Consider the following 22,703-nt stretch of genomic DNA (forward strand, 5'->3'; position numbering starts at 1 on the left):
GAGAAAGTGTAAAATAATCCTTCAAGAAAATAGGTGCAACCACTTTGGAAAACTGTGTCCGTTTCTTTAAAAGTTAAATGTACTCTCACCATGGGATTCGGCCATTTGGCTCCTAGGACTCTTTTCAAGAAAATCGAAAGCTTATGTCCACACAAATATTTGTACATGAATGTTCACGGCAGCATTATTCATAACAAGCCCAAACTGGAAACAACTTGAATGCCCATCAACAGGCAAATGGATAAACGAAATGCAGTATGGTCATAGTATGGAATCCTCACCGATAAAAAGGAATGAACCACTGATAAACACAGCCACGTGGAACCTGATGCCAAGTGACAAAAACCAGACACAGAAGACTACGGCTTGTAGGATTCCATTTATACAAAATGGGATGACGGACGTGTTCTGAAACCGGATTGTTAAAATGGTTGCACAATTTAGTATACATTTACTAAAATTCATTGAACTATACATTTAAAAATAGGTGCATTGTCTAATATATAAATTATGCCTTAATAAAGTATATAAAAATAACACATTACCAATACAACAAAGAGGGACAAAAGTAAAATGGGAGGATTAGAGACATGGGATAGGATGGTGGAGCGGCACTGGGGCCCACTTAGGTTTGTGGTCATGAACACAAAGTGCAATCAGCCAGGGTGGAGGCGTGTTTTTCTCCATCCACATTTAGCTGCCAGGGTGCAGGTACAGAGGAGGTGGAAAGTCGATTCAATGGGGTGAAAAAGTACACATTATAAGGGTGTGAGCAAAGGAGTGGTGATAACGATGGACGGGGAGTCAGGCTGGGTGGTGGGAATAGTAGTGAGGGGACAGGGAAAAGGTGGTCAGCTTAGTGAACTGTCGGGGCTGACAGATTGTTGCAGCAATAGCTTTCTAGGGAGTGAGCTGGCGAGACAGGAGGTGATGGGCACACAGTGAGATGCATGGAACTGAGATTCTGCAAGGGCGGCTGTTATGGGGCTGTCACTGTCTGGGGACAGGTCTTTCTTCCCTACTCAGCTGGGACCTCTGGGCTGCCAGTCACCACTGTGTCCCCACCACAAAGTCTAGGTGTGACTGTGGGAGGAAGTGTTGGGTGGAGGAAAGATCGCTAAAGGAGCGGAGGTCAAGACATCGAGAGGCCATCACGGCCAAAGGATCATCGACCTGAATTTGGAACTCACCAGGAATTTTAATAGGAGCAGCTTGATTGGCTGTGAGCCTGGAGTTAAAAGGATCATGTGAGCTGCAGTGACTTGGGAGTTGACAGAGCTGCCAGCAAGAATGGGAGTAGGTGCTACAGTAGAAACTTCAAACTTAGGGGATTAGGGAGGAGGCAGAGAGAATGGTTTAGAAGTGGAAATGAGGAGCAAAGAGGATCTTATCCAATATACAGGCCCAGGGGGCATGAGGGCTGAGGAGGTGGAAACAGCCCCCACTTGGAGGGGCTGCACGGAAAGGCATGTCTTCAGGAGCACTAGGAAGGTAAAAAGAAGGTTCAGAGGGAGTTGAGGATATAGGGAGATGTTGGGGAAAGCCCTCAGTGCCTCTCCCATCCCAGCCTTAACCATTCTGTCTGTACCTTCCCTATTCTGGCCCTGACCGCTCTGGGCTGACACTGTCTGGGAACTGGTCTCTCTTCCCTACAGGACTGGCAGCTCCAGGAGGGCAGGCCCTGGCACTGTTTCAGCCACTATTGTGTCCCCAGCACAAGACCACAAGGCACCCACTAATTAATTATTCACTGAGAGTGCCAATTTCAGGTCTGAGGAGCAAGTTGACAGGAAATAACTCAGAGCCAGGAGATGATGCCAAGATTCCAGAAAACAGGGCTAGCGACCTTAAATTTGCACTGAACTCTGAGTAGTTTTGCCCTGTATGGGAAAAAAATTTTTTTAATTGGGAGACAAACAGAAAAATCCATAAGAAGTAGGTAACATTATCCTGAACTGGAGCTATTTGAAGTATTGCACAGCTCCTGGAAATCCAGAATAGGCTCAGCAGATTTTCCATCCTAATAGTTAAACACATTTTCAGGAACATTTCTGTGCTCTGGATCACCCTGCCCAGACAGAGAATTCAAAACATCGGTCTCATTCACTCCTTCAACAAACATTTGTTGAGCACCCACTCTGTGCCGGGCCCTGTTCTAGGTATGGAGGGTTGCAACAATGAACTGAACAGACTAGTGGGTTCTCTTGGAGGTTATTTGCAACCTCTCATAATAGCGCTTGTGTTGCTTTGTGGAATGAATGTAGGGAAGAGTATTAATATTATAAAGCGACAAGGCACAAAATTCTCAACACTTATGCGGAATTGCTCACTTCTGACCCATTTCTCTCTGCCCACACCCTGACCTTGTCCATTCTTGTCTCCTACTCATCCATTGCAGTAGGTCCCTCCATGGTCTTCCTGTTCCCACCCCAACTCCCACGCTGTTTTCTACAGGCAGCCAGAGTGACCCCCAAGTCAGATCACATCCCTTCTCTGCTCAGGACCCTTCCACGGCTCCATCTCATTCCGAGTAAAAGCCAAAGTTCTCACCATGGCCCACAAGGCCCCACACAATTTTCTTGTTACCTCTCTGCGTTCATCTCCTCCCACTCTCTCCTGCTCACTCTGCCCCAACTGTTTCTCTCCTCACTGTTTCTCCAACCCTCCTTACCTTTCCTGCCTCAGGGCCTTTCGACCTGCAATCCTCTTTGCCTGGAACTTTCTTCCCCCAGATAAGTGCATGCCTGCTTCTCACCTCCTTTAGCTCTTCGCTCAAAAGTCACCAGATGCACCCCTTGACCACCCTATGAGAAATTTTACCCCTCCCCCTACAGTCCCTATCCCCTTCCCTGCTTTCTTTTTTTTCCTCTAAAGCACTTATTACCTTCTAACACTCAACGTTTTACTAACTTATTTGGTGTCTGTTTCCCCATTAGAAGACGAGCTCCGGGAGTGTGGGGATTTGTTTGTCTTGTTCACTGCTGTATTCCCGTGCCGAGAAGTGTCTGGTACAGACAGGTGCACAGTCCATGGTGGGTTCCTGTTCCGAGGGTGGAAATGGGTCAGGGAAAGCTTTCGGGTGTAGAGGAGACCTTAGGGAGTTAACTAGTACTAGAGAAGAGAGGCAGCGGGCACAGCCGTGGAAGGCTTGGTGATGAGTCCTGATTACTGGGGTGCTCGAACACGCGAAGGGGGAAGGAGGAAGCGTGTTTAGCGTAGAGATCGCTGCTACGATAAAAGATGCGCTGGGCGCGAGTTGAGAGGGCGGTGCCTGGATCAGGGAAATCCCCGCCCATAGCGCGCGCGCCCGGCTCTGGGCGGGACTGGGGCTCCGAGGGTGGGGCTGCGTGGTTGCGTCACACGCCGTACGTCCCCGCGCGCGTGCGCTCCTTTCCACGTGCGAAAGCTCCGGACTCGTGGGATCCCGGACGCCGCAGACTCCTGAGCCACGCACTTCAGCTGTCGCCATGAGGCCAGGTGCAGGCCGGGGTGGGGGTCGGAGGTCAGGGGCTGGGGTCGGGCGGGAACAGGGATGTCAGGTCGGGATCGGAGGGGCGGAGCCATGGCCTGGGGCAGGGGTGCTGAGATCCGGGTCCGGTTTTGTGTGGGGAGGGGGCCCTGGGTCCGGTCTCGTGTAGAAGAGTGTCTTGGTTCCGCCCTATGATCGATCGTGAGCCTGGGGTTCGGGTTCCTGGTCTGGAGGTTTGTGACTGGCTTCGGAGATCACGATGGTGAGTCGAGGGTCTTGGGCCTCGGATTGGGGGAGTTCTGAGCTGGGATTCGTCTCATTGAGGCTGTCATTAGGAGTCTTGTGAATTGGGCCACGGGCGGCACTCGGAGGTACTGACCCAGAGTTTGGATTCTGACATCTGGGGCGTGGGTTTGGGGGAATCTGTCTTGGTTCAAAGGTGGAAATTCTGGGAGTTGGGTCTCTTTCAGACCCCCTTTTGCCTCCCCTGTTGCCGCCGGCTATCGCCGTCCCCTTGGCCCCCAGCCTAGCTTTTCGGAGAGGGTCGGAGTGAATGAGGACTCCCAGCTTGATAGTATGTGACCCTCTCTGGCCCACTTTCGCGCTTTCTACACTCCCGAGGGGGCGGGTCCCTGAGGATGGAGTGGAGATCATGGGCCTAGTCATTCTCAACTCCCACGGTGAGATGAGATTTCATAAGCCCAGGATAGGACTAGCGTGCGGTGTGGGAGGGAGGTCGTCACAGGGCATGAGTGGTTTTATTCATTCAATTTTCTTAGAGATTCTAATGAACCCACCCCACCTCCCTGTCACGAGAGCCCTGGCTTTGACAGCAGAAGGGCCTCAGTTCAAAGTTTCCACCCTGGCTCTGCTTCCTAACTTACTGTGTGATCTTGGGCAAGTAGCTTTACCTCTCTGAGCCTCAGTTTTCTCATCAATAAAATGGCACCCGGTTACAATTTAGAAAGATCATGTTAAGAAAAAATAGCACCTGGTAATCATTTTGCAATATGTAAGTGTATCAAATCAACAGGTTTTACACCTTAAACTTACAGAATGTTGTATGTCAATTATATTTCAATAAAGCTGGAAAAAATAGCACAGTGCTTGACATAATAGTATTGGCTCTAACTGTTATCTTTATCTTCCTTGCGGGGAACAAAATTAGGATCTTATTCCCTGGTGTCTCAGTTCTTCCTAAATCAGGCGGTTGCCCCTCTCCCACCTTGCTCCACTGGAGTAGGGGAAATCTTCCACTGTGACAGAAAGGGTCTGTTTTCTAGTACAGGTTTTCTTTTTTTCCTTTTTTTTTTCTCTCTCAGCATGTAGAGAGATGGAGTCATCTGGTGGGGAGGGTCATTTGCGCACCTAAGTTCCCTTTCTCTTAAGTGTTTGGGGCTCTAATGATGAAGTGGGGTGGGAGGTGCTAGGCTGTGTATCTCCAACAGAGACCCTGGCCTGCCTGCAGGCATCCTGTAGCCGGATTCTCCCAGAAACGGAAAATGTACCTGCCTCCCAACCCTTCCCTCACTGTGTTACGGTAGGATGTGAAGCTGAGGACGTTACCAGGAGTCAGCGCTTCAGGGGGATTTTAGTCTGATGGAGAAAGGAAGCCTTTGGGAGATTCTGAGCAGGGATGTGATGTCAGGCAGACTTGACTGACACTTTTAAAAGGATCCTCTTGCTTCTGTGTGTAAAAGACTTCGGGGAGCAAGAGTGGTAGCAGGTGCATCAGTAGGAAATTTGTTACTGTACAGTGGACCTGGCTAACAAATTGTCACGATTTGGGAATACGTTTTGAAAATAGAGCCAACAGTTTGTATGTGGGTATGAGAGAGGAGTTCAAGGATAACTAATGGTTTTGATGTGTGTGACTAGAAGGATGGAGTTGCCATTTTTAAGATGGGGAAGGTTACGGAGGAGAGCAGTTTTAAACCAGTCTGCGGATCCCCGCACACACACGCTTGTAGAAGTCTGTGTGAATGTGTTTTCCTGAAGAGTGGGTATTTTTAGTACATTTTTCTTTCTTTTTTTAACATACACCTATTTTTTCCAGCTTTATTAAGATATAATTGATAAAAAGTTGTGTAAGTTTAAGGTGTACGGTGTGCTGATTTATGTATATATTTTGAAATGATTATCTTAGTACATTTTTCTGAGAGCCCCAGGACATGAAATGGATTAGGTATGGTTTTGAGTATCTGGGACAGAAAGTTTACACTCGTGCCCACTGTACCCCATGCCGTACCCACATTTTTCAGGTCGCTGTTCTATCAGGCCTGGGGGTTGAAAGTCTCTTAGGTCTAGTGGTTTCTCCCCTAAGTGGCAGGGAGGACTTTTCCTTGAGTGTACCAGGCAGTGTACTGAGTGCTTTGTGTGTATTAAGTCATTTCATCTTTTCACCTCTGTGAGGTGAGCACTGTGTTATCTCCTTATCTCCACCTTACAGATGAAAGTCACAAGACTCCCATGAACCTTCCCTATTCTCTAGGGTTGCAAATGGTGTGGCCATCTCCCTGTTTGGGAACTGCTTGAGGGGAGGGCCCAGGGCTCTGGTCAGCACCTGACCCCCTACTTCCTGAATGAACAGAGTGGGTGGGTGCTTTCTCCATGCAGCAGAACCCCAAGGTCTAACAGTGTATTTAATATTTTTTGAGCCCATACTTTGTGCCAGGTGCAGTGGTGGCGTGCTGGCGATGCAGGGGTGACCAAAACAACTGACCCTGTCCCTTTGCAGCTTGATTCTAATGGGGGAGGCAAGCAGTAATATGTAAAGTGCCACGGATGGTAATTGATGGAAGAAAAAGAAAGCAGGATAAAGGTCAAGTAGCCAGAGAAGGCCCTAATGAGGAGGATTATTTATTTAATCAGAGAACTGAGTGCAGAGAAGGAGTGGGTGAGCCCAGCCCATGTCCACAAGAGCGAGGCAGTGGGAACAGCATTTGTTAAAGGCTGAGAAACTGGAGAATGAATTTGTTGGGGGGTGAGGTGGGGCATGGGACCCAGGATAAAGACAGTGAGGTCAGAAAAGTCAGCAGAAGCCGCAGCTCTATGATGGGGGGGGGGGGTCTCAATTTGGGCTGCACATGAGGACCACCTGGGAAACTTTCAAAAGCCCCCACTCCCAGGCCCCCACCCCAAACAATTAAAACGTCTAGGTTCCAAGGATTAGCCAAAGGTGAGACCTGCTGCTTTAGAGCTTTGGAAGCCAGTGATTGATTTCCTTTGATTGTGATGGAAAACCATTGAAGGGATTTGGGCAGAGGAATGATGAGATCTGATACCCTATTTTAAAAAGGGTGCTCACTAGCTGCCACTAGCCAGTAGAATGTAGAGGGAGTGGAAGAGAAAAGGTAAACAACTCTTGGTTTTATGAGTTTTGAAACTGTTGTTAAAAATCAAATTAGGAATCATTATTATAAGTTCCACATTTTCATCTTTAACACCATTAAGATGCATGAAGCTTTCATGGGTGTGAATGTAACACACACCTTTGCAAAAACTTCAGCAAGTTTGCCATTTAATAGTTTACATCAAGTCAGATCATTTTAAATCAGCACTAATTTTCACACTATTTTATAACTTGTGATTTTTCTGACTGTTACTGAAGAGCTTTTGAAACTGTCCAAAGTCACATATTGAATCTGTTAACACCAGGAGAATTCTGTCTGCTTCAAACATGGTTTGGTGCTTGGTGAAGCTCATTTACGCTGTCCTGAAGTGACGAAAACAAAGTTTCTGAAACTTTTTTTTCTTAAACTTTCAATCTTGTCATAAGTCCTGAACTGCTTATGAACTGTTGCCCATCCATAAAGGACAATTCGGTATTTTTCTTCTTTTTCCCCTGAGTTGGCAGAGACTTCTGCAGACTTGGAAGCAGGGAGGTCAGTTAGCAGGAGAGACTTGACGCTGAACTCCCCTCTGTTTTGGGGGTTGGCGCTTTTGTTCCAGACACAAGGTCAGGCGTGGGAGGGCAGAAGACGTTTCCAGGGTCTGCAGGATGCCAGTGCCACTGTGCATACCCACACAGTGTTTACTCTCCTGCAGAGTAACGAATCTTGAAAATAGAATAAATTCTGTGAGTCTACCATCAACTGAGAAGAGCAGAATATTGACAGTAACCTACATCTACCTACCTATGTACCCCTCCCCTATCTGAAACCCGTAATTTCTCCTTCCTATTACCCATTACCATGAGTTTTGTATTTATCATTCTCTTGCCTTTTTGGGGGGTGGGGGTGGGACGTGGTTTACCATATATATATATATATAGCATTGTTTAATTTCAGTTGTTGCTGAACTTTATGAAAAGGGTATTATGTTTGATGTGGTTTCCTTGGACTTGATTTTGCACTTAACATTTTGATTCTAAGATTTATCTGTTGTATGTAACTGTAGGTACTTTACATTGTTGATTGTGAATATTCCCCGTATTATTTGTCCGTTCTGCCGGTGGACATTCGAGTTAGTCCTGATTTCCTGCTGCTGTGGACATTCGTGGACACATCTCTGGGTGCACGTTTCCCCAGTTTCTCTCCTGAGAGGAATTAACGAAGTGCAGGAGGAACTTCTCAAGCTTCATCGCCCAATTCCTGTTTCTGTTTCCACCATAGGTTTCAGCCCCCGTGGGGGCGGCTTCGGTGGCCGAGGGGGCTTTGGTGACCGTGGTGGTCGAGGCGGAGGCCGAGGGGGCTTTGGCGGGGGCCGAGGTGGCTTTGGCGGGGGCCGAGGTCGTGGTGGAGGCTTCAGAGGCCGAGGACGAGGAGGAGGAGGAGGAGGAGGCGGAGGAAGAGGTGAGTGAGGTTGGGGAGATGTGATAGATTAAGCTATCCCTGGGCTTGGGGAGCGGAGAGGGAAGAGATGTGGGGTGTCCCTCTCTCACTGTGTCTCTCCCTTGTAGGTGGCGGGTTCCAGTCTGGTGGCAACAGGGGTCGTGGTCGGGGAGCAAAAAGGGGAAACCAGTCAGGGAAGAATGTGATGGTAGAGCCACACCGGCATGAAGGTGAGTGAGGAAGGCAGGGAACCCACTGGGGTGGGGGTGGAGGTGGGGGGGTCCAGAATCCTTACCCCTGCTCTGATTCCCTCACCCAGGTGTCTTCATTTGTCGAGGAAAGGAAGATGCACTGGTCACCAAGAATCTGGTCCCTGGAGAATCAGTTTATGGCGAGAAGAGAGTCTCGATTTCGGTGAGACCTGAGCCCCTGTCCAAGCCACCGGGTCCCAGTTGATGCTGTAACCAGCAGTCTTGTGTCCCTGCTTCCACCATGTGTCCCACCCATGACAGCCAGGGGATCATCTTAATACACGAGTCAGATCATGCATCCCCCTCCCCAGATGCCTCTGTGACTCCCCGTTGCCTGCAGGTTAAAGTTCCAAGTCCTCAGTGTGGCCTCAAAGGCCCTGCACATTCTGGCTTCACCTCTTCCCACTGCCCCCATGACGAATGTCTTCCAGCCACACAGACCTCCTTGCTATTCCCTCTGCCTGGAATACTCCTCTCCCAGCGCGGTGTGTGGCTGCTTCCCTTTCATCACCAACATCTCTGGTCAGGTGTCACCTTACCTCTCTCACCAGGCCACCTTGTATCACCCTGTCTGTGGAAAGCAGCCCTCACCGCCTAGCCCCTGCCCTACGTATTATCCCATGTCATCTTCTTCGTGGCCAGGCACACTCCTGCCTCAGGGCCTTTCTGCTGCCTTTCCTGCCCCCTAGAATGAGCTTCCCCACAGGTGACTTGAATGGCCCCTCGCCTCCTTCAGATCTGCTTTACATGTCTCCTTGGCTTTTCCTGGCCACCCTTTTCTCATTATCACCTGTCTCTCACCTTGCTCCCACACTTCATATCTTCTCCCTGCCTTGATCTTTTCTCCTCAGCACCTGTCACTGGCTACTGTGTTGTACATGGTGTGAGTCAGTTCAGTGTATATATACTTACTCCTTGAGGGGAGGGATCTCTTGTCGCCGTCACTGTGTATCCCCAGTGCCTAGCATAGTGTCTGCACATAGTATGTGCTGACACCGTAAATGTTTGTGGAATGAATGCATAGATCTTGCCATTGTCTGGTACGATCTTATCTATTTATTATCTGTCGCTGCCCCTTCTCCCTGAGTCAGTAACCTCCATGAGGGGGCAGGCACTGATATCTATCCACATTTGTTTCTTGTACAGTGATTGCGCACCCATCCCTTTGAGGGCCCTAGAGTTAAGGACAGTGGGGTCTCACAGGTGAGTCTGGCACTGACTTCCATCCCCATCTTTTCCTGCCCAGGAGGGAGATGACAAAATCGAGTACCGTGCCTGGAACCCTTTCCGCTCTAAGCTGGCCGCCGCGATCCTGGGAGGCGTGGACCAGATTCACATCAAGCCAGGGGCCAAAGTGCTCTACCTTGGGGCTGCATCGGGCACCACCGTCTCTCATGTCTCTGACATCGTAGGCCCAGTGAGTGAACAGAGGGGTGGAGGGTGAGGAAGGGCTGGTGGGAAAGTGGGAGGGAGAGAAAGGCCACTTCTGCCAGCCAGAAGCCCTGCACGGAATGGCTTGGAGCAAGGTCCTTCTCAGAGTGCCTGTTAATAAAAGGTACTTGAACCGCCTGCTCTCCAAAGCCTCATTCAGCCTCATTCCTGAATTCTTGGCCCGGAGGGAGGGGGCGTGAGCATTGGGTTAACCTGTGTTAGAGGGACCCAAAGCTAAGTGTACAGATACCAGATTATTTGATTTGGTTGCTGTTTAAAACAAGTTATGCTCCCAAAGTCTGGTGGTCTGGTTTCTCTTGAAAGAACAGGAGATTTCAATTTCTGGGCCAGCATTTGCTGTACAGGCTCCCTGTTTAGAGGGTACCTGTGCATCTCACTTCCCGACCCCTAGCTTATCTGTATAACTATAGGCTGTGTAATTTAGTGGTCAGAAACCCCAGGCTCTGGTGCAGGCATTTAACAGTAACATGGCTTTCAGCAAGTTACTTAACCTCTCTGAGCCTCAGTTTACCTCTCTGGGTACATAGGGTTGTTGTGAAGATAATTGAGTTAATTCCTATAAAGTGCTTAGAGCAATACCTGGCCTGTTGCAAATATTCTTAGCTGTTATGACTTCATCTCTGTGCCCTAGCTTCCTGGTTTTAAGCCTGTATTGGGGACATGAGCTTTCAGATCAGGCAGAGCAAGAGTGAGTAACCCTAGGCCAAGGACTTCACGAAGTCTCTGCACCTCAGTTTATTCATCTGTAAAATGGACATGGTAACAATAGTTATTAAAAGTAGCGGTTTGATTTGGGAGTTTGAAGAGATGCTTCGTGCATTTTATGGGCCCAAAGTAGGTGCTCCACATATGAGAACTAGTATCTTTGTTATTATTTATTTTAGGATGGTCTGGTCTATGCAGTTGAGTTCTCCCACCGCTCTGGCCGGGACCTCATTAACTTGGCCAAGAAAAGAACCAATATTATTCCTGTCATCGAAGATGCTCGGCACCCCCACAAATACCGCATGCTCATCGGTGAGGGGTCTGGGGGTTGGCCCAAGTGGGGTAGGACAGGCCACTCCAGGTTTCCTGGAAGAGGCTGCCAGAGCCCTGATTTGGATGGAATTGGAGTGGATGAGCAGGCCTCTTGAGTCTGCAGGAATGCAAAGGGTGGGGGGAGCCAGGTGAGGTTGTGAAGATGGTGGTCCTGCTTCAGGGTCTCAGATGTCTGGCACCCTCAGAGGGCCAGCCTTCTCTCCTCTGATCTCTTGCCCCTCTCCCTAGGCGCCCCCATACTTCCTACCTCCCTCTAAAACATGGTGCTTTTACACTGCCCCTGGCCTTTGTGTAAAAGCCTCCCTCCAAAGTCCTCTTCCTCATCATCTGGTGAGATTATAACCCAGAAAGCACAAACTGAGTGTGGCCTGTTCCGGAGTGTCCCATTGTGAATATTAATGACTTTAAAAAAACTTCGGAAGCATATTGTAAAAATGGAATGCTTTATAAATCACCCCCAGGTAATTTATATGAACAGTTTGATGTCTGCTCTTCCCAATTTAAAAAAGTCAGTTTCCTTACACCATCTTTTTATTTTTTTAAGTTGTTTTTTTTTTTTAAGTCACACTGCCTTAAAAAATATTACTTTGCATTCTGCTGGTTTTTCTTTTGTGAGTTTTTTTCCATGCACTCATACCACACCCTTTGTCCTGCAACTTGTTTTCATCTGACAATCCTGCAGACGCTCTTGCCTGTAAGTGCTCATCTTTACTTGCCTTTTTGATGACGTGTCTGTCTCCCCCCCAGACCCGGGAGCGTCTCGAGGGCAGGGTCCGGGTCTGACTCGTCTCTCTGTCCCCCACGCCCGGCCCGGGGCTGGCCACAGAGTAGGTGGCAACCATGGTTTATAAAGAGGCGTGAATGAATGGTGTGATTGTGGGTTTTGGCTTATCTTGGGGGCACCGTGGAGGGAGGGGGGTCAGTGGGGGGAAGTGAGATTGGAGGCAGGAAAGACTCTACCAGGAACCTAGTGGTGACGGGGCACAGGCCCCATGGGAGGAGCTGGGAAGATCCAATGGACCCAGCTTTTAACTTCCACTTTTTTCTCCCTAGCAATGGTAGATGTGATCTTTGCCGATGTGGCCCAGCCAGACCAGACCCGAATAGTAGCCCTGAATGCCCACACCTTCCTACGAAATGGAGGACACTTTGTGATTTCCATTAAGGTGCGGGGCTTCATATCTTTTCTATCAGTAATTGCCAAGCAGCCAGTCAAAGCAAGGGAGCCTCCATCCCTCCGAATCGTCTATTCCCAGCCTCTATCCCTACCCTTCTCCCTACAAGCCATCCTCTGCCCCCAAATAGCACATGATGAAAAATTTCTGCAAAACTAGCAGCTTTGGATTTGAAGAGGCAATAGAATGTAGTGGTGAAGTGCATGATCACTAAGTCTGACCATCTGAGTTGAAATTCCAGTTTGCTTTGTGACTTTGAATAAGTTACTTGTGTGCCTATTTCTAGACTTGTAAAATAGAAATATTAGTCCTATTTTTTAGTGTTGATGTAAGGATTAAATTTATCAACATATGTGAAGTGTTTAGAACAGAGCCTGGTATAGAATAAATACTAGATAAATACTAGGTGCATGTTAAAAAAACATTTTATTTTGAAATACAGTGAACTTTCTTGTGTGCCCTTCCACCAGATTCACCATTTTGTTAGATATCTGCTACATTTGTTTTCATATTCTCAGCTTCATTATTACTTTTAAAGAAGAGGAAATAGAAGGGGGAAAAAAAACCCTGAGTAAAAAATTTAAACACTGACATTTAAATAAATAGGGCTCTGTTGAGGTTTCCTTTTCCAAATCCAGACCAAACTGAAAATTTCCAAAACCTGAGTGAGTTTCACTATTTCCAGTAAAATAAATACTTCTGGTTTGAAGAGCACACACACACACACACACACACACACACACACACACCAGACACACACGTAAACCCAAAACCTCGCTGTAGACTTCAAATCCTCTTTCCTCTCTAGGCCAACTGCATTGACTCCACAGCCTCTGCAGAGGCAGTGTTTGCCTCTGAAGTGAAAAAGATGCAACAGGAGAACATGAAGCCCCAGGAGCAGTTAACCCTAGAGCCATACGAAAGAGACCACGCTGTGGTCGTGGGTGTGTACAGGTGAGCAGAAGACCCAGTACTCCACCAGGACAGACACTTGTCCCCTATGCTCAGAGACGTTCGGGTCAGTACTTAGTGCCTGCAGAGTGGTGACAAGCTGTGACGCTCCTTTTATCTTCTTCTCGCAGGCCACCCCCCAAGGTGAAGAACTGAAGCCCAGAACCCATCTGGATTGTGAGAGATTGTGTTGCTACTGTTACACGTGTGTTTTTCTATTAAAAGACTCATCTGTCGCTCCTGTCTGGTCAGCTGATTGCTTGGCGACCTCTAGTGACAATAGGGCGCATGCGCCCTTGGTCGACTTGCGTGGTGTGGGGGGGTGGACATTCTCATCCGGTTACACAGCGCATGCTACCTCTTGCGCCGCTGTAACCGGCATCGGCGCTTGGGAGGGGTTGGTAGCTCGCTGCGCTTATGTGCCGGTGAGCTCCGATGAGCGCAGGCGCGGAGTGTTGCCCTGGGTCACGTGAGAGGGAGCAGATGGGGCTGTGGGGGCGGAGCCTGGGGCGGGGGGGGCCCGGTTTGTTGTGGTCGCCATTTTGCTGGTTGCATTACTGGGTAATCAGGGCCCTGGCTCGCCGCGTCCGCCAGATACCTTCAGCCACTTGGCAGGTCTGAGCTCGGGCTTCCCGAGCAGTTTGAGTCCCCTTGCCCGCGCTCACAGGTAACGACGCGGCTACGGACCGCGCAGCTCGCGCTCGCTGTAGGGGGAGCAGTACGGGACCCGCCCTGCCCGCGTCGCTGCGAGACTTAGCACGAGGCCGAGGGAGGAGAGGAGGGGAGCGGCGGGCTGGTGCAGGCCGTGCTTGGCTATTCATAGTCGGATTCCTGGAAGGGGCCGAGCCCTAGGGAGCTGTCCTTGGAGGGGGTAGCGGGGCCCCGCTCCCGCCCTTTGTTTGGGCTCAGCTCTGCCGGCCGCATCGCCGTTGCCTAGCAACAGCAGCCCTGGACTGTGATTGGTTGAGCTCTTCGCAGCAGCGACCAATGGCATGGTTGTTGCCATGGCAGGTGTGGACTGCCAAGTTCAGGCCGACCCCGCGGGCCGGGGCGGGCCGCTAGGGTGGGGGGCGGGACGCCGGTGTCCCCGGGGGCGGGTGGCTGCGCGGGGCGGGGCCGGCGGGGCGAGGGTTAACCCGCCCCTCCCCCGTCCACCTGCTTTTCCTTTCCCCCGCGTGCCCCGGGCTGACCCTCGTCCCCTCCTTTTCCCTCCCCCGGCGGCGGCGGCGGCGGCGGCTGCTGTTGTCACCAACCGGGCCGCCTGTCCCGCTTGCCCTCCCCGCTGCGGGGCTTGCCGGGCCGGCCGGGCCGGGACAGGCGGCCGTCTCCTCACCGCCGCCATGCTGGCTGCTCGCCCACCCCACTGGGGGCCCCACCGCGCCCCAGCCCCTCGTGGGCCCCGCTCCAGCCCTGACCCGGGTACGGGGTGGGGACTGGGAGAGACGGTCCTGGTGTGGGAGGGCCCCGGGAAAGAGATTGTTTTGGGGGGGGGGGCCTGTAAGAGAGAGGAGGGGTCGTGGAGTGGCAAGGTTTGGCATAAAAGAAAAGGACTGACAGGAGGGAAGGCCTGTGGGAGGATTTTGGTGTGGCAGATATACTCTGGGAGGGAAGAACTCTGATATTTGGGGAATTTGGCTGTGGGGGCCTTCTAGGAATGGGCACAGTTGTGGATTGACTGGAGTAGAGCAGAGTGACTGGAGAAAGGGCCCTGGTAGGAATACTGGATCGGGAGGAGGTGGGCAGGATCCCGTGTAGGGGAGAGAAGGACGATCACTCTAAACCGTGGGAAGAGGCGCTTCGCTTCCCCTTTGTGCCCATCAGGAGTGGGCCTTGACTGGGAGGGGGCCTTGGACTAATACCGGGGAGAGCTCCGTTGTGGCATGAGGGAACTGGGATATGGTGTGGAGAAACTAGCTGGAGGGGTGTCCCGATGTGGGAGGAAATAATATAGAGAAGAGGTCTTGGCATAGAAGGGTGTGCCCTTGTGGGTGAGAGTGCCATGGGGGTAGGAGTCTGATATGGAGGCGTTCTCAGATAACAGTGGTCAGGAAGTCCCCAAGGACCCCGATGTGGTTTTAGGGGCCTGCAGAGGACTTTGCTATGGTTTGGCAGGGGTACAGAGGACTCTCATGTGGTTTGGGGGGCACCCTAGAGTTCTCTGGATTGGGGGGGTCTTCTAGGAAGGCAGATCTTGAAGCAGAGGGACCTTGCTGTGATAAGAGATGACACCCTTACTTTCGAGGAAGACTGCAGGAGGGCAGGATCTTGTGTGAGGGGGCCCTGGGGAGGGCTGCAAGTGGAAATGGAGTGAACCCTATTCCCTATACTGTCTGTGGTTTCTGTCTTTCTGCTCTCTTCCTGCCCCCAATTGTTGGTGTCTTTCTGTCCTTTCCTGTCATGACCCATATCCTGCCTGCTCCTAATCACTCCTTTTCACATGTCCCTCTTTGCGCTGCCTACCTCATTTATTTGGTAATCATTTGTTGAGGGACTCCACTGTGCTTTCCCTACCGTTCACCTGGCCACTTCTCTCTGTCCCCTCTCTGCATTGTCAACTGTTGCTCTGCTACACCCCTTTCCTTCTCCCTTTGTGCCCTGCCCTCTCTCTAATGTTCACCTCTTTCCTGCCTGGCATTGTCCCACACATCCCCTGTTCCGTGTTGTTCCCCCGCCTCCCGCCTGCTCTCAGGTCTCAGCGGCGGTGGCAGCCGAGGTGCAGGATGCGAGAAGGCGCCCCCCGGCCGGGCTCCCGCTCCAGGCCTCACTCCCCTGCGGCCCTCTGAGCCCACCATGGCCGTTCCACCGGGCCATGGTCCCTTCTCTGGCTTCCCTGGGCCCCAGGAGCACACGCAGGTACGCGTTCAGCTGGCTCCTCACCTGCCTGGGGTCGGGGGAGGCTGGGGATAGAAGGGTGCTGGGGACAAAAGACAGTATGGTTGCCCAGGGCAGTTTCCCAGGGGCATGAAGGGCCCCATGGGAGTGGAAGATAACAGAAGAGCTGCTGGCAGAGTCAGGGTTTGGAGGGCCTGAGTTCAAATCCAGACTGGTGGTAAAATTACTTAGGTTCTCCATGCTTCAGTTTTCTAATCTGTAAAATGGGGGCAATAATGATAACCTACCTCACAGGGTTGTTGTGAGGATTAAACGGGTTAATGAAATGCATGTAAAATGCTGAGGACAGTGCCTGGCACATAGTAAACAATAAATGTTCACTAAGAAAAAACAAGTCTAGAGTGAAAGATCTGAGGGGGTAAATGGGGACAAGGTTGAGCCTGAAGGGTCTTGGAGCTAGCAAGGCCTGCGGGTACAGGGTGAAGATCTTCAAGGGGAGAGACTGTTAAGGCTCTGAAACACAGTTTGGAGTGGGAGGTCCTGGGTGCTGGATCCAGATCAAAAGACCCTTGAGGTGAAAGAACTGGGCAAAGATGCTCAGAATGAGGTGTGAGCATTGGGAAATCCCCAAGGGATGAGGGTAAAACAAGATGGGGGCCCTCAAGATGGGATACCCAGAATGGATGGTCTCAGGCGAAAGATTGGGGGAGCAGAGCCCAGGTTTTCTATATGGTCTCTCACACAGTTTCAGAAAGAGTAAATGTGTGTGATGATTTACCCAGCCAGTCTCTAATGATCATCCACTACATGCCAGGCCCTGCTTCAGGCACTGGAGATACAGCAAGAACAAGACAAAGCCTCTGCCCCTGGGGACTTTCTCTTCTAGTGGGGTTGTCAGACAGTGACCAAATAAATATGCGTGTGGTAACAATGAACCAGCTGCCCATATAGTTCTCTCCCTGAGGTTGGAGGTGAAGGTCTGTCCTCAGTGCCCACCGCTCACCCCGCCCAGCAGGTACTACCTGATGTGCGCCTCTTGCCACGGAGGCTACCCCTGGCCTTCCGGGATTCGACCTCGGCCCCACTGCGCAAGCTCTCCGTGGACCTCATCAAGACCTACAAGCACATCAATGAGGTGGGCAGGGGGTGGGGGACCCAGGTTGGGTGCTAAGGGGTCCTGGCTGCTGGCACAGCTCACTTACCAGTCCTCATCTCCTGGCTGGCTGGCTGGGCAGGTCTACTATGCGAAGAAGAAACGACGGGCCCAGCAGGCACCCCCTCAGGACTCAAGCACCAAGAAGGAGAAGAAGGTCCTGAACCACGGTTATGACGACGACAACCATGACTACATTGTGCGCAGTGGCGAGCGCTGGCTGGAGCGCTATGAAATTGACTCACTCATTGGCAAAGGTTCCTTTGGCCAGGTGCGGTATGCCCCGCCCCCCCATCCAGGGATTGGGGGACTTGGGCACCCACTGATATTGATTCACACAGTGTTTCAGCGGCTTCAAGTTCTCTGCTAGGCCACTCACCCTTGCCCAGTCACTTGGTTTCCTGGTGCCCCAGTTTCCTTTTCTGTAACGAAGTGCAAAGAACAGGACTCTCCACATAAGGTTGTTGTGTTATTTCATGTCCAATGTTTATACTAGTGCCTGACTATTGTTGAACACTCAATTCTGAATTACTATTAGTAATATTGATAGTGATATTGGTGGGTCTCGTTGGCTGGAGGGAAAAGAGTGGCCTGCCTCCCCCCATTCCCTCACTTTGTGACATGCCCTACTCCTGCAGGTGGTGAAAGCCTACGACCATCAGACCCAGGAGCTGGTGGCCATCAAGATCATCAAGAACAAAAAGGCCTTCCTGAACCAGGCGCAGATTGAGCTGCGGCTGCTGGAGCTGATGAACCAGCACGACACGGAGATGAAGTACTACATAGGTGAGGCCGGAGGCAGGGCCAGCTACTTAGGGATGGGCTCAGCCCTGCTACTGGATCGGGCTGGTGTCTTCAGGGGAGGGTTTGGTCTGTAATCCCCTGACTTCAGTGATTCTGCCACTTTTCTTTCCCCCCCCCCTTTCTTCTGCCTCCCCGCCCCCACTCCAGTTCAAGCCATTGTTTCTCAGTCTAGTTGTGTAGGACACAGCTCCCTGGCCCATGCTGGTATTGTGAGCCTTGTACTCCCCCTGGCTGAGGCAGTCAGTCGCCGGTCATCAGTTGGCTGCTCATGGCAGCTGTCGCCGGCTGCCGGCCGCTCATGATGGCTGCCGGCCACTCACGCTGGCTGCCGGCCGCTCATGGCGGCACACAGCAGTCCATGGCAGCACTCAGCCGCCCACGGCGGCTCACGCCAACCTCAGGCTGCTCACAGCCGCCTAGCTCCAGGAGAGCTGTTATTCACAATCTTAGCTGTAGAGGGCGCAGCTCACTGGTTCATTTGGGAATCAAACGGGTGACCTCGGCATTAGGAGCACAGCACTCCAACCACCTGAGCCACTGGGCTGGCCTGATTCTGCCACTTTTCATGATTTTTACCCTCCCACGTGATATTGCTGGTCAGAGTTGACTGGAATGCTCACTAACGGTGAGGTTCTGTTGTGAGCACTTTATATAAATTAACTCGTGTATACCACAGCCCCATGGAAGGGGTATCATTGCCCACAGCTTGGAGATGAAGAAATGGCTTTCAGGTGCTGTCGCTTGCAGAAGGTCACAGAGTTTCTACTCAGTAGAACTATAATTTGACCAGGCAGTGGACTCCAGAGCCTTTACTCTTAACATCTATGCCAATCTTTTTCCTCTTTCCTATATGGTTCCTCTTAGGAAAAGGAAGATTTAAAGAGTATGTTTTTGAAAATATAAATCCTCATAGTAAATGGAACTGTGTTTCCTTTGGTACAAAAATAAACAGAACTGAGACTAAAACAATGTCATAAAATTAAATGCAGCATTGTAGAATGGTGTTCAAAACCTATCAGCACCACATGGAAACTTTCTCTTTGGTTTAATGTGACAGGGACTTCAAAAGAATTCACTTTTCTTAATTAAGAAAGTCAGTATATTTCTTGGTGTGAATCAAGTATAGGCCATATAAAAACGTCCTGACTAGCAGGTGGTACCCGTGGGCACACCACACTTTGGCCAGTGCTCAAGAAGCCGACTCACAGATCTGCTTCTAGCCTCTCTCCTTGATTACTGTGTACCCCTAGGCTGCCACTGGCCCGCTCTGAGCCTCAGTTTCTTCTTCATGGGCCCATTTCCATCCCCTTCCCTGCAGTGCATCTGAAGCGGCACTTCATGTTCCGGAACCACCTGTGCCTGGTGTTCGAACTGCTTTCCTACAACCTGTACGACCTCCTGCGCAATACGCATTTCCGCGGAGTCTCACTGAACCTGACGCGGAAGCTGGCGCAGCAGCTCTGCACGGCTCTGCTTTTCCTGGCCACGCCAGAGCTCAGCATCATTCACTGCGACCTCAAGCCCGAGAACATCCTGCTCTGCAACCCTAAGCGGAGCGCCATCAAGATCGTGGACTTCGGCAGCTCCTGCCAGCTTGGCCAGCGGGTGCGGCCTGGCCCGGGAGTGGAACCAGTGGTGTGGGTGTGGCCAGGGGTGGGGCGGGGCGGGGCCACCTGGTGGGAAGGGATCCAGGAGGGGTGCTTGGCTGGGACGGGATTGTCGGGTACAGCTTGAAGTGGCTGATACCGGAGGGATGGTGCTTGGGATGGGGTGTTGCTGGGTGTGGAGGATGCCAGTGGGTGAAAAGGGTAAAGGAGAGGGACATGGAGTATATATACTGCCCAGTGGGAAAGGAAAGAGTGAAGCCTGGTAGCAGGGCCAGATTTGAGGTTGCCAGATGTGGGCAAGGGAAATTGGGTGGGCTTTGAGCCTAGGTGGCACTTTGCTAAGACCTGTGCTCTTACAGCTGGAGATGAAAATTGGATGGTGGGGTGGGGGGTGCTTCAGCTTTGTAGCTTCCTGTAAGCAATCATTTGAGATGATGATGGTGGCTTAGTAAGGGTCTGGATTGTGAGGATGGGAAGGGCCTGGGTTTGTAGACTGCCATCCTCTTACTGGTGACCAAGACGGGTCCAAAGTCAGGCCTGGGGATGGAGATGAGGGTCAGACTAGGCCAGCAGACCCCTCAGGCTTATGGATAAGATGGTGCGGTGGCTCCTGGAAAGTTGGTGTTGATAACATCAGGGTTTGGAGCCCCCATCCCCAGATCTGGGGGTAGGAGTCTTATCCTAGCCTTGGGGATGTCAGTGGCACCAGTCGGGAAGGCTGAAACCTCTTGACTATTGTCCTCTTTGCTCCCCCAGATTTATCAGTACATCCAGAGCCGCTTCTACCGGTCACCTGAGGTGCTCCTGGGCACGCCCTATGACCTGGCCATTGACATGTGGTCCCTGGGCTGCATCCTGGTGGAGATGCACACGGGAGAGCCCCTCTTCAGTGGCTCCAATGAGGTGTGCCCCCAAGGAAGGGGTGTGCTGGAGGGGGTGGAGGCCTGGCTGGCCGGATGACCCTGATCACCTGCCTGCTCACAGGTGGACCAGATGAACCGGATTGTGGAGGTGCTGGGCATGCCACCAGCCCCCATGCTGGACCAGGCACCCAAGGCTCGCAAGTACTTTGAACGGCTGCCTGGGGGTGTCTGGACCCTACGAAGGACAAAGGAACTCAGGAAGGTGCGGCCCCCGCCCTGTGCCGCTCCTCCCACCCTGGTGGCCCTTCACTCTCTCACACTTGGGGCTCCCTTTCTCCCTGCTTCCTCTCCCTTGTGTCTTTCCCTTCCTTCCTCTCCCCCTTGTCTGTCCTTTCCTTCCTCCCCAGCCCACCCTCTCTCCCACCCACCCCACAACTCTTCTTAGCTTCTCTCTTTCTACTTCCTCTCTTGTGCCTCTGTTTCCCCGTGTGTGTCTCCCTGCCCCTCCTGCCCACTGACGGCCACTCTCTTGCCCCCCCTCCCACCCCCTCCCTGCCAGGATTACCAGGGCCCCGGGACACGGCGGCTGCAGGAGGTGCTGGGCGTGCAGACGGGCGGGCCCGGGGGCCGGCGGGCGGGGGAGCCGGGCCACAGCCCCGCCGACTACCTCCGCTTCCAGGACCTGGTGCTGCGCATGCTGGAGTATGAGCCCGCTGCCCGCATCAGCCCGCTGGGGGCTCTGCAGCATGGCTTCTTCCGCCGCACGGCTGATGAGGCCACCAACACGGGCCCGGCAGGCAGCAGTGCCTCCACCTCGCCCGCACCCCTCGACACCTGCCCCTCCTCTAGCACCGCCAGCTCCATCTCCAGCTCTGGTGGGTGCCCTGTGTCCTGTGGGGTAGGACAGGGATGGGGGCAGCTCTGGTTTGGCCTGTCCTGGGGGACCTTGCCACTGGCCTTAACCTAGTTGAAACTGCATGATCCTGAATTCCAAAGGGTGGGGTAGGAGAGCTCCAACTGGCCCTGACCTGATCTCTGAAATTGAGCTTGTGTTCAGGCCTCTAACTGGTTCAGACTTCAACACGCAAAACTGAACTCTGGCTCCTAATCTCAATATTGGGCCCGATCCTTCAAATGAGCACAGAACCCAAAGCCCAAACCTGGGCCTGAGCCATGAACCAGACTCAGCCACCCAAAAACCCAGGTACCACCTCTCACCTCTTCTCTCCCTCTGGCACTTCCAGGAGGCTCCAGCGGCTCCTCCAATGACAACCGGACCTACCGCTACAGCAACCGATATTGTGGGGGCCCTGGGCCCCCCATCACTGACTGTGAGATGAACAGCCCCCAGGTACTAGGGCCTTGGAGCCTTTGGAGGTGGGTGGTCGGTTATCTGGGGTTTTAGGACCTGAGTCTCCATCACCCACTGTTCCTTTGCTCTTTTAGGTTCCACCCTCGCAACCGCTGCGTCCCTGGGCAGGGGGTGATGTGCCCCACAAGACACATCAGGCCCCTGCCTCAGCCTCGTCACTGCCAGGGGCTGGGGCCCAGTTACCCCCCCAACCCCGATGCCTTGGCCGTCCTCCATCACCAACCTCGCCTCCACCCCCGGAGCTGATGGATGTGAGCCTGGTGGGCGGCCCTCCAGACTGCTCCCCGCTCCACCCAGCACCTGCTCCCCAGCACCCGGCTGCCTCAGCCCTCCGGACTCGGATGACAGGAGGTCGTCCACCCCTCCCACCCCCTGATGACCCTACCACTTTGGGGCCTCGCTTGGGCCTCCGTGGTGTACCCCAGAGCACAGCAGCCAGCTCATGACCCTGCCCCCTCCCTGGGGCCCCTCCTGAAGCCATACCCCGCCCCCATCTGGGGGCCCTGGGCTCCCATCCTCATCTCTCCCCTTGGCTGGAATTGCTGCTACCCAGCTGGGGTGGGTGAGGCCTGCACTGATTGGGGCCTGGGGCAGGGGGTCAAGGAGAGAGGTTTAAGCGCACCCTCCCCACTAAGGACTGGACCCTTGGCCCCTCTCCCCCCCTTGTTTTCTATTTATTGTACCAAAGACAGTGGTGGTCCGGTGCAGGGGAGACCCTCCCTCACTCCAGGGCCCTAGGAGGGGGTGGGGGCAGGTAGGGGGAGATGGCCTTGCTCCTCCTTGCTGTACCCCCCAGTAAAGAGCTTTCTCACATGCCTGCCTGAGCGTTTGCAGGGCCCCGGCTCCCCTCACCTGGCCCTCAGAGGCATGGTGGGGAATGGTGTTGGAGGGAGGGGGTGCTGGAAGAGCATTGTCTTGTGGCATATGTCCTTGCGGAAGTTATGTCTATTGATGCAGACATGGG

At 52.4% G+C, this 22,703-nt stretch overlaps 2 protein-coding genes across 14 annotated transcripts; both read left to right on the top strand.

Moving 5' to 3' along the window:
* The first annotated feature begins 3,368 nt into the window (after nt 1–3,368).
* Nucleotides 3,369–13,344, top strand: FBL (fibrillarin). 2 transcript variants are annotated; one of them, XM_019751396.2, is made up of 9 exons: nt 3,369–3,477; nt 8,083–8,262; nt 8,370–8,471; nt 8,561–8,655; nt 9,739–9,909; nt 10,829–10,961; nt 12,036–12,148; nt 12,966–13,111; nt 13,240–13,344. In XM_019751396.2, exons 1-9 carry the CDS (start codon nt 3,468–3,470, stop codon nt 13,262–13,264), a joined length of 975 nt encoding a protein of 324 aa, XP_019606955.2. In that variant the 5' UTR covers nt 3,369–3,467; the 3' UTR covers nt 13,265–13,344. The 2 variants fall into 2 exon arrangements, with proteins under 2 accessions (XP_019606955.2, XP_074170429.1); XM_074314328.1 differs by lacking the exons at nt 12,036–12,148; nt 12,966–13,111; nt 13,240–13,344 and adding an exon at nt 11,730–11,848.
* A 104-nt stretch (nt 13,345–13,448) lies between these two features.
* Nucleotides 13,449–22,552, top strand: DYRK1B (dual specificity tyrosine phosphorylation regulated kinase 1B). 12 transcript variants are annotated; one of them, XM_019751393.2, is made up of 12 exons: nt 13,616–13,775; nt 15,798–15,961; nt 16,956–17,075; nt 17,176–17,364; nt 17,732–17,879; nt 19,216–19,502; nt 20,261–20,407; nt 20,489–20,629; nt 20,927–20,962; nt 21,047–21,242; nt 21,612–21,718; nt 21,814–22,552. In XM_019751393.2, the coding sequence occupies exons 2-12, from the start codon at nt 15,899–15,901 to the stop codon at nt 22,183–22,185; spliced, it is 1,806 nt and encodes a 601-aa protein (XP_019606952.1). In that variant the 5' UTR covers nt 13,616–13,775; nt 15,798–15,898; the 3' UTR covers nt 22,186–22,552. The 12 variants fall into 12 exon arrangements, with proteins under 12 accessions (XP_074170427.1, XP_074170428.1, XP_019606952.1 ...); XM_019751387.2 differs by lacking the exon at nt 13,616–13,775 and adding an exon at nt 13,817–14,527 and having other exon boundaries at nt 16,953–17,075; XM_019751388.2 differs by lacking the exon at nt 13,616–13,775 and adding an exon at nt 13,819–14,527.
* Nucleotides 22,553–22,703: the final 151 nt, after the last annotated feature.

The sequence above is a fragment of the Rhinolophus sinicus genome, linkage group LG11, assembly GCF_036562045.2.
Source record: "Rhinolophus sinicus isolate RSC01 linkage group LG11, ASM3656204v1, whole genome shotgun sequence".
In the NCBI taxonomy this organism is placed as follows: domain Eukaryota; kingdom Metazoa; phylum Chordata; class Mammalia; order Chiroptera; family Rhinolophidae; genus Rhinolophus; species Rhinolophus sinicus.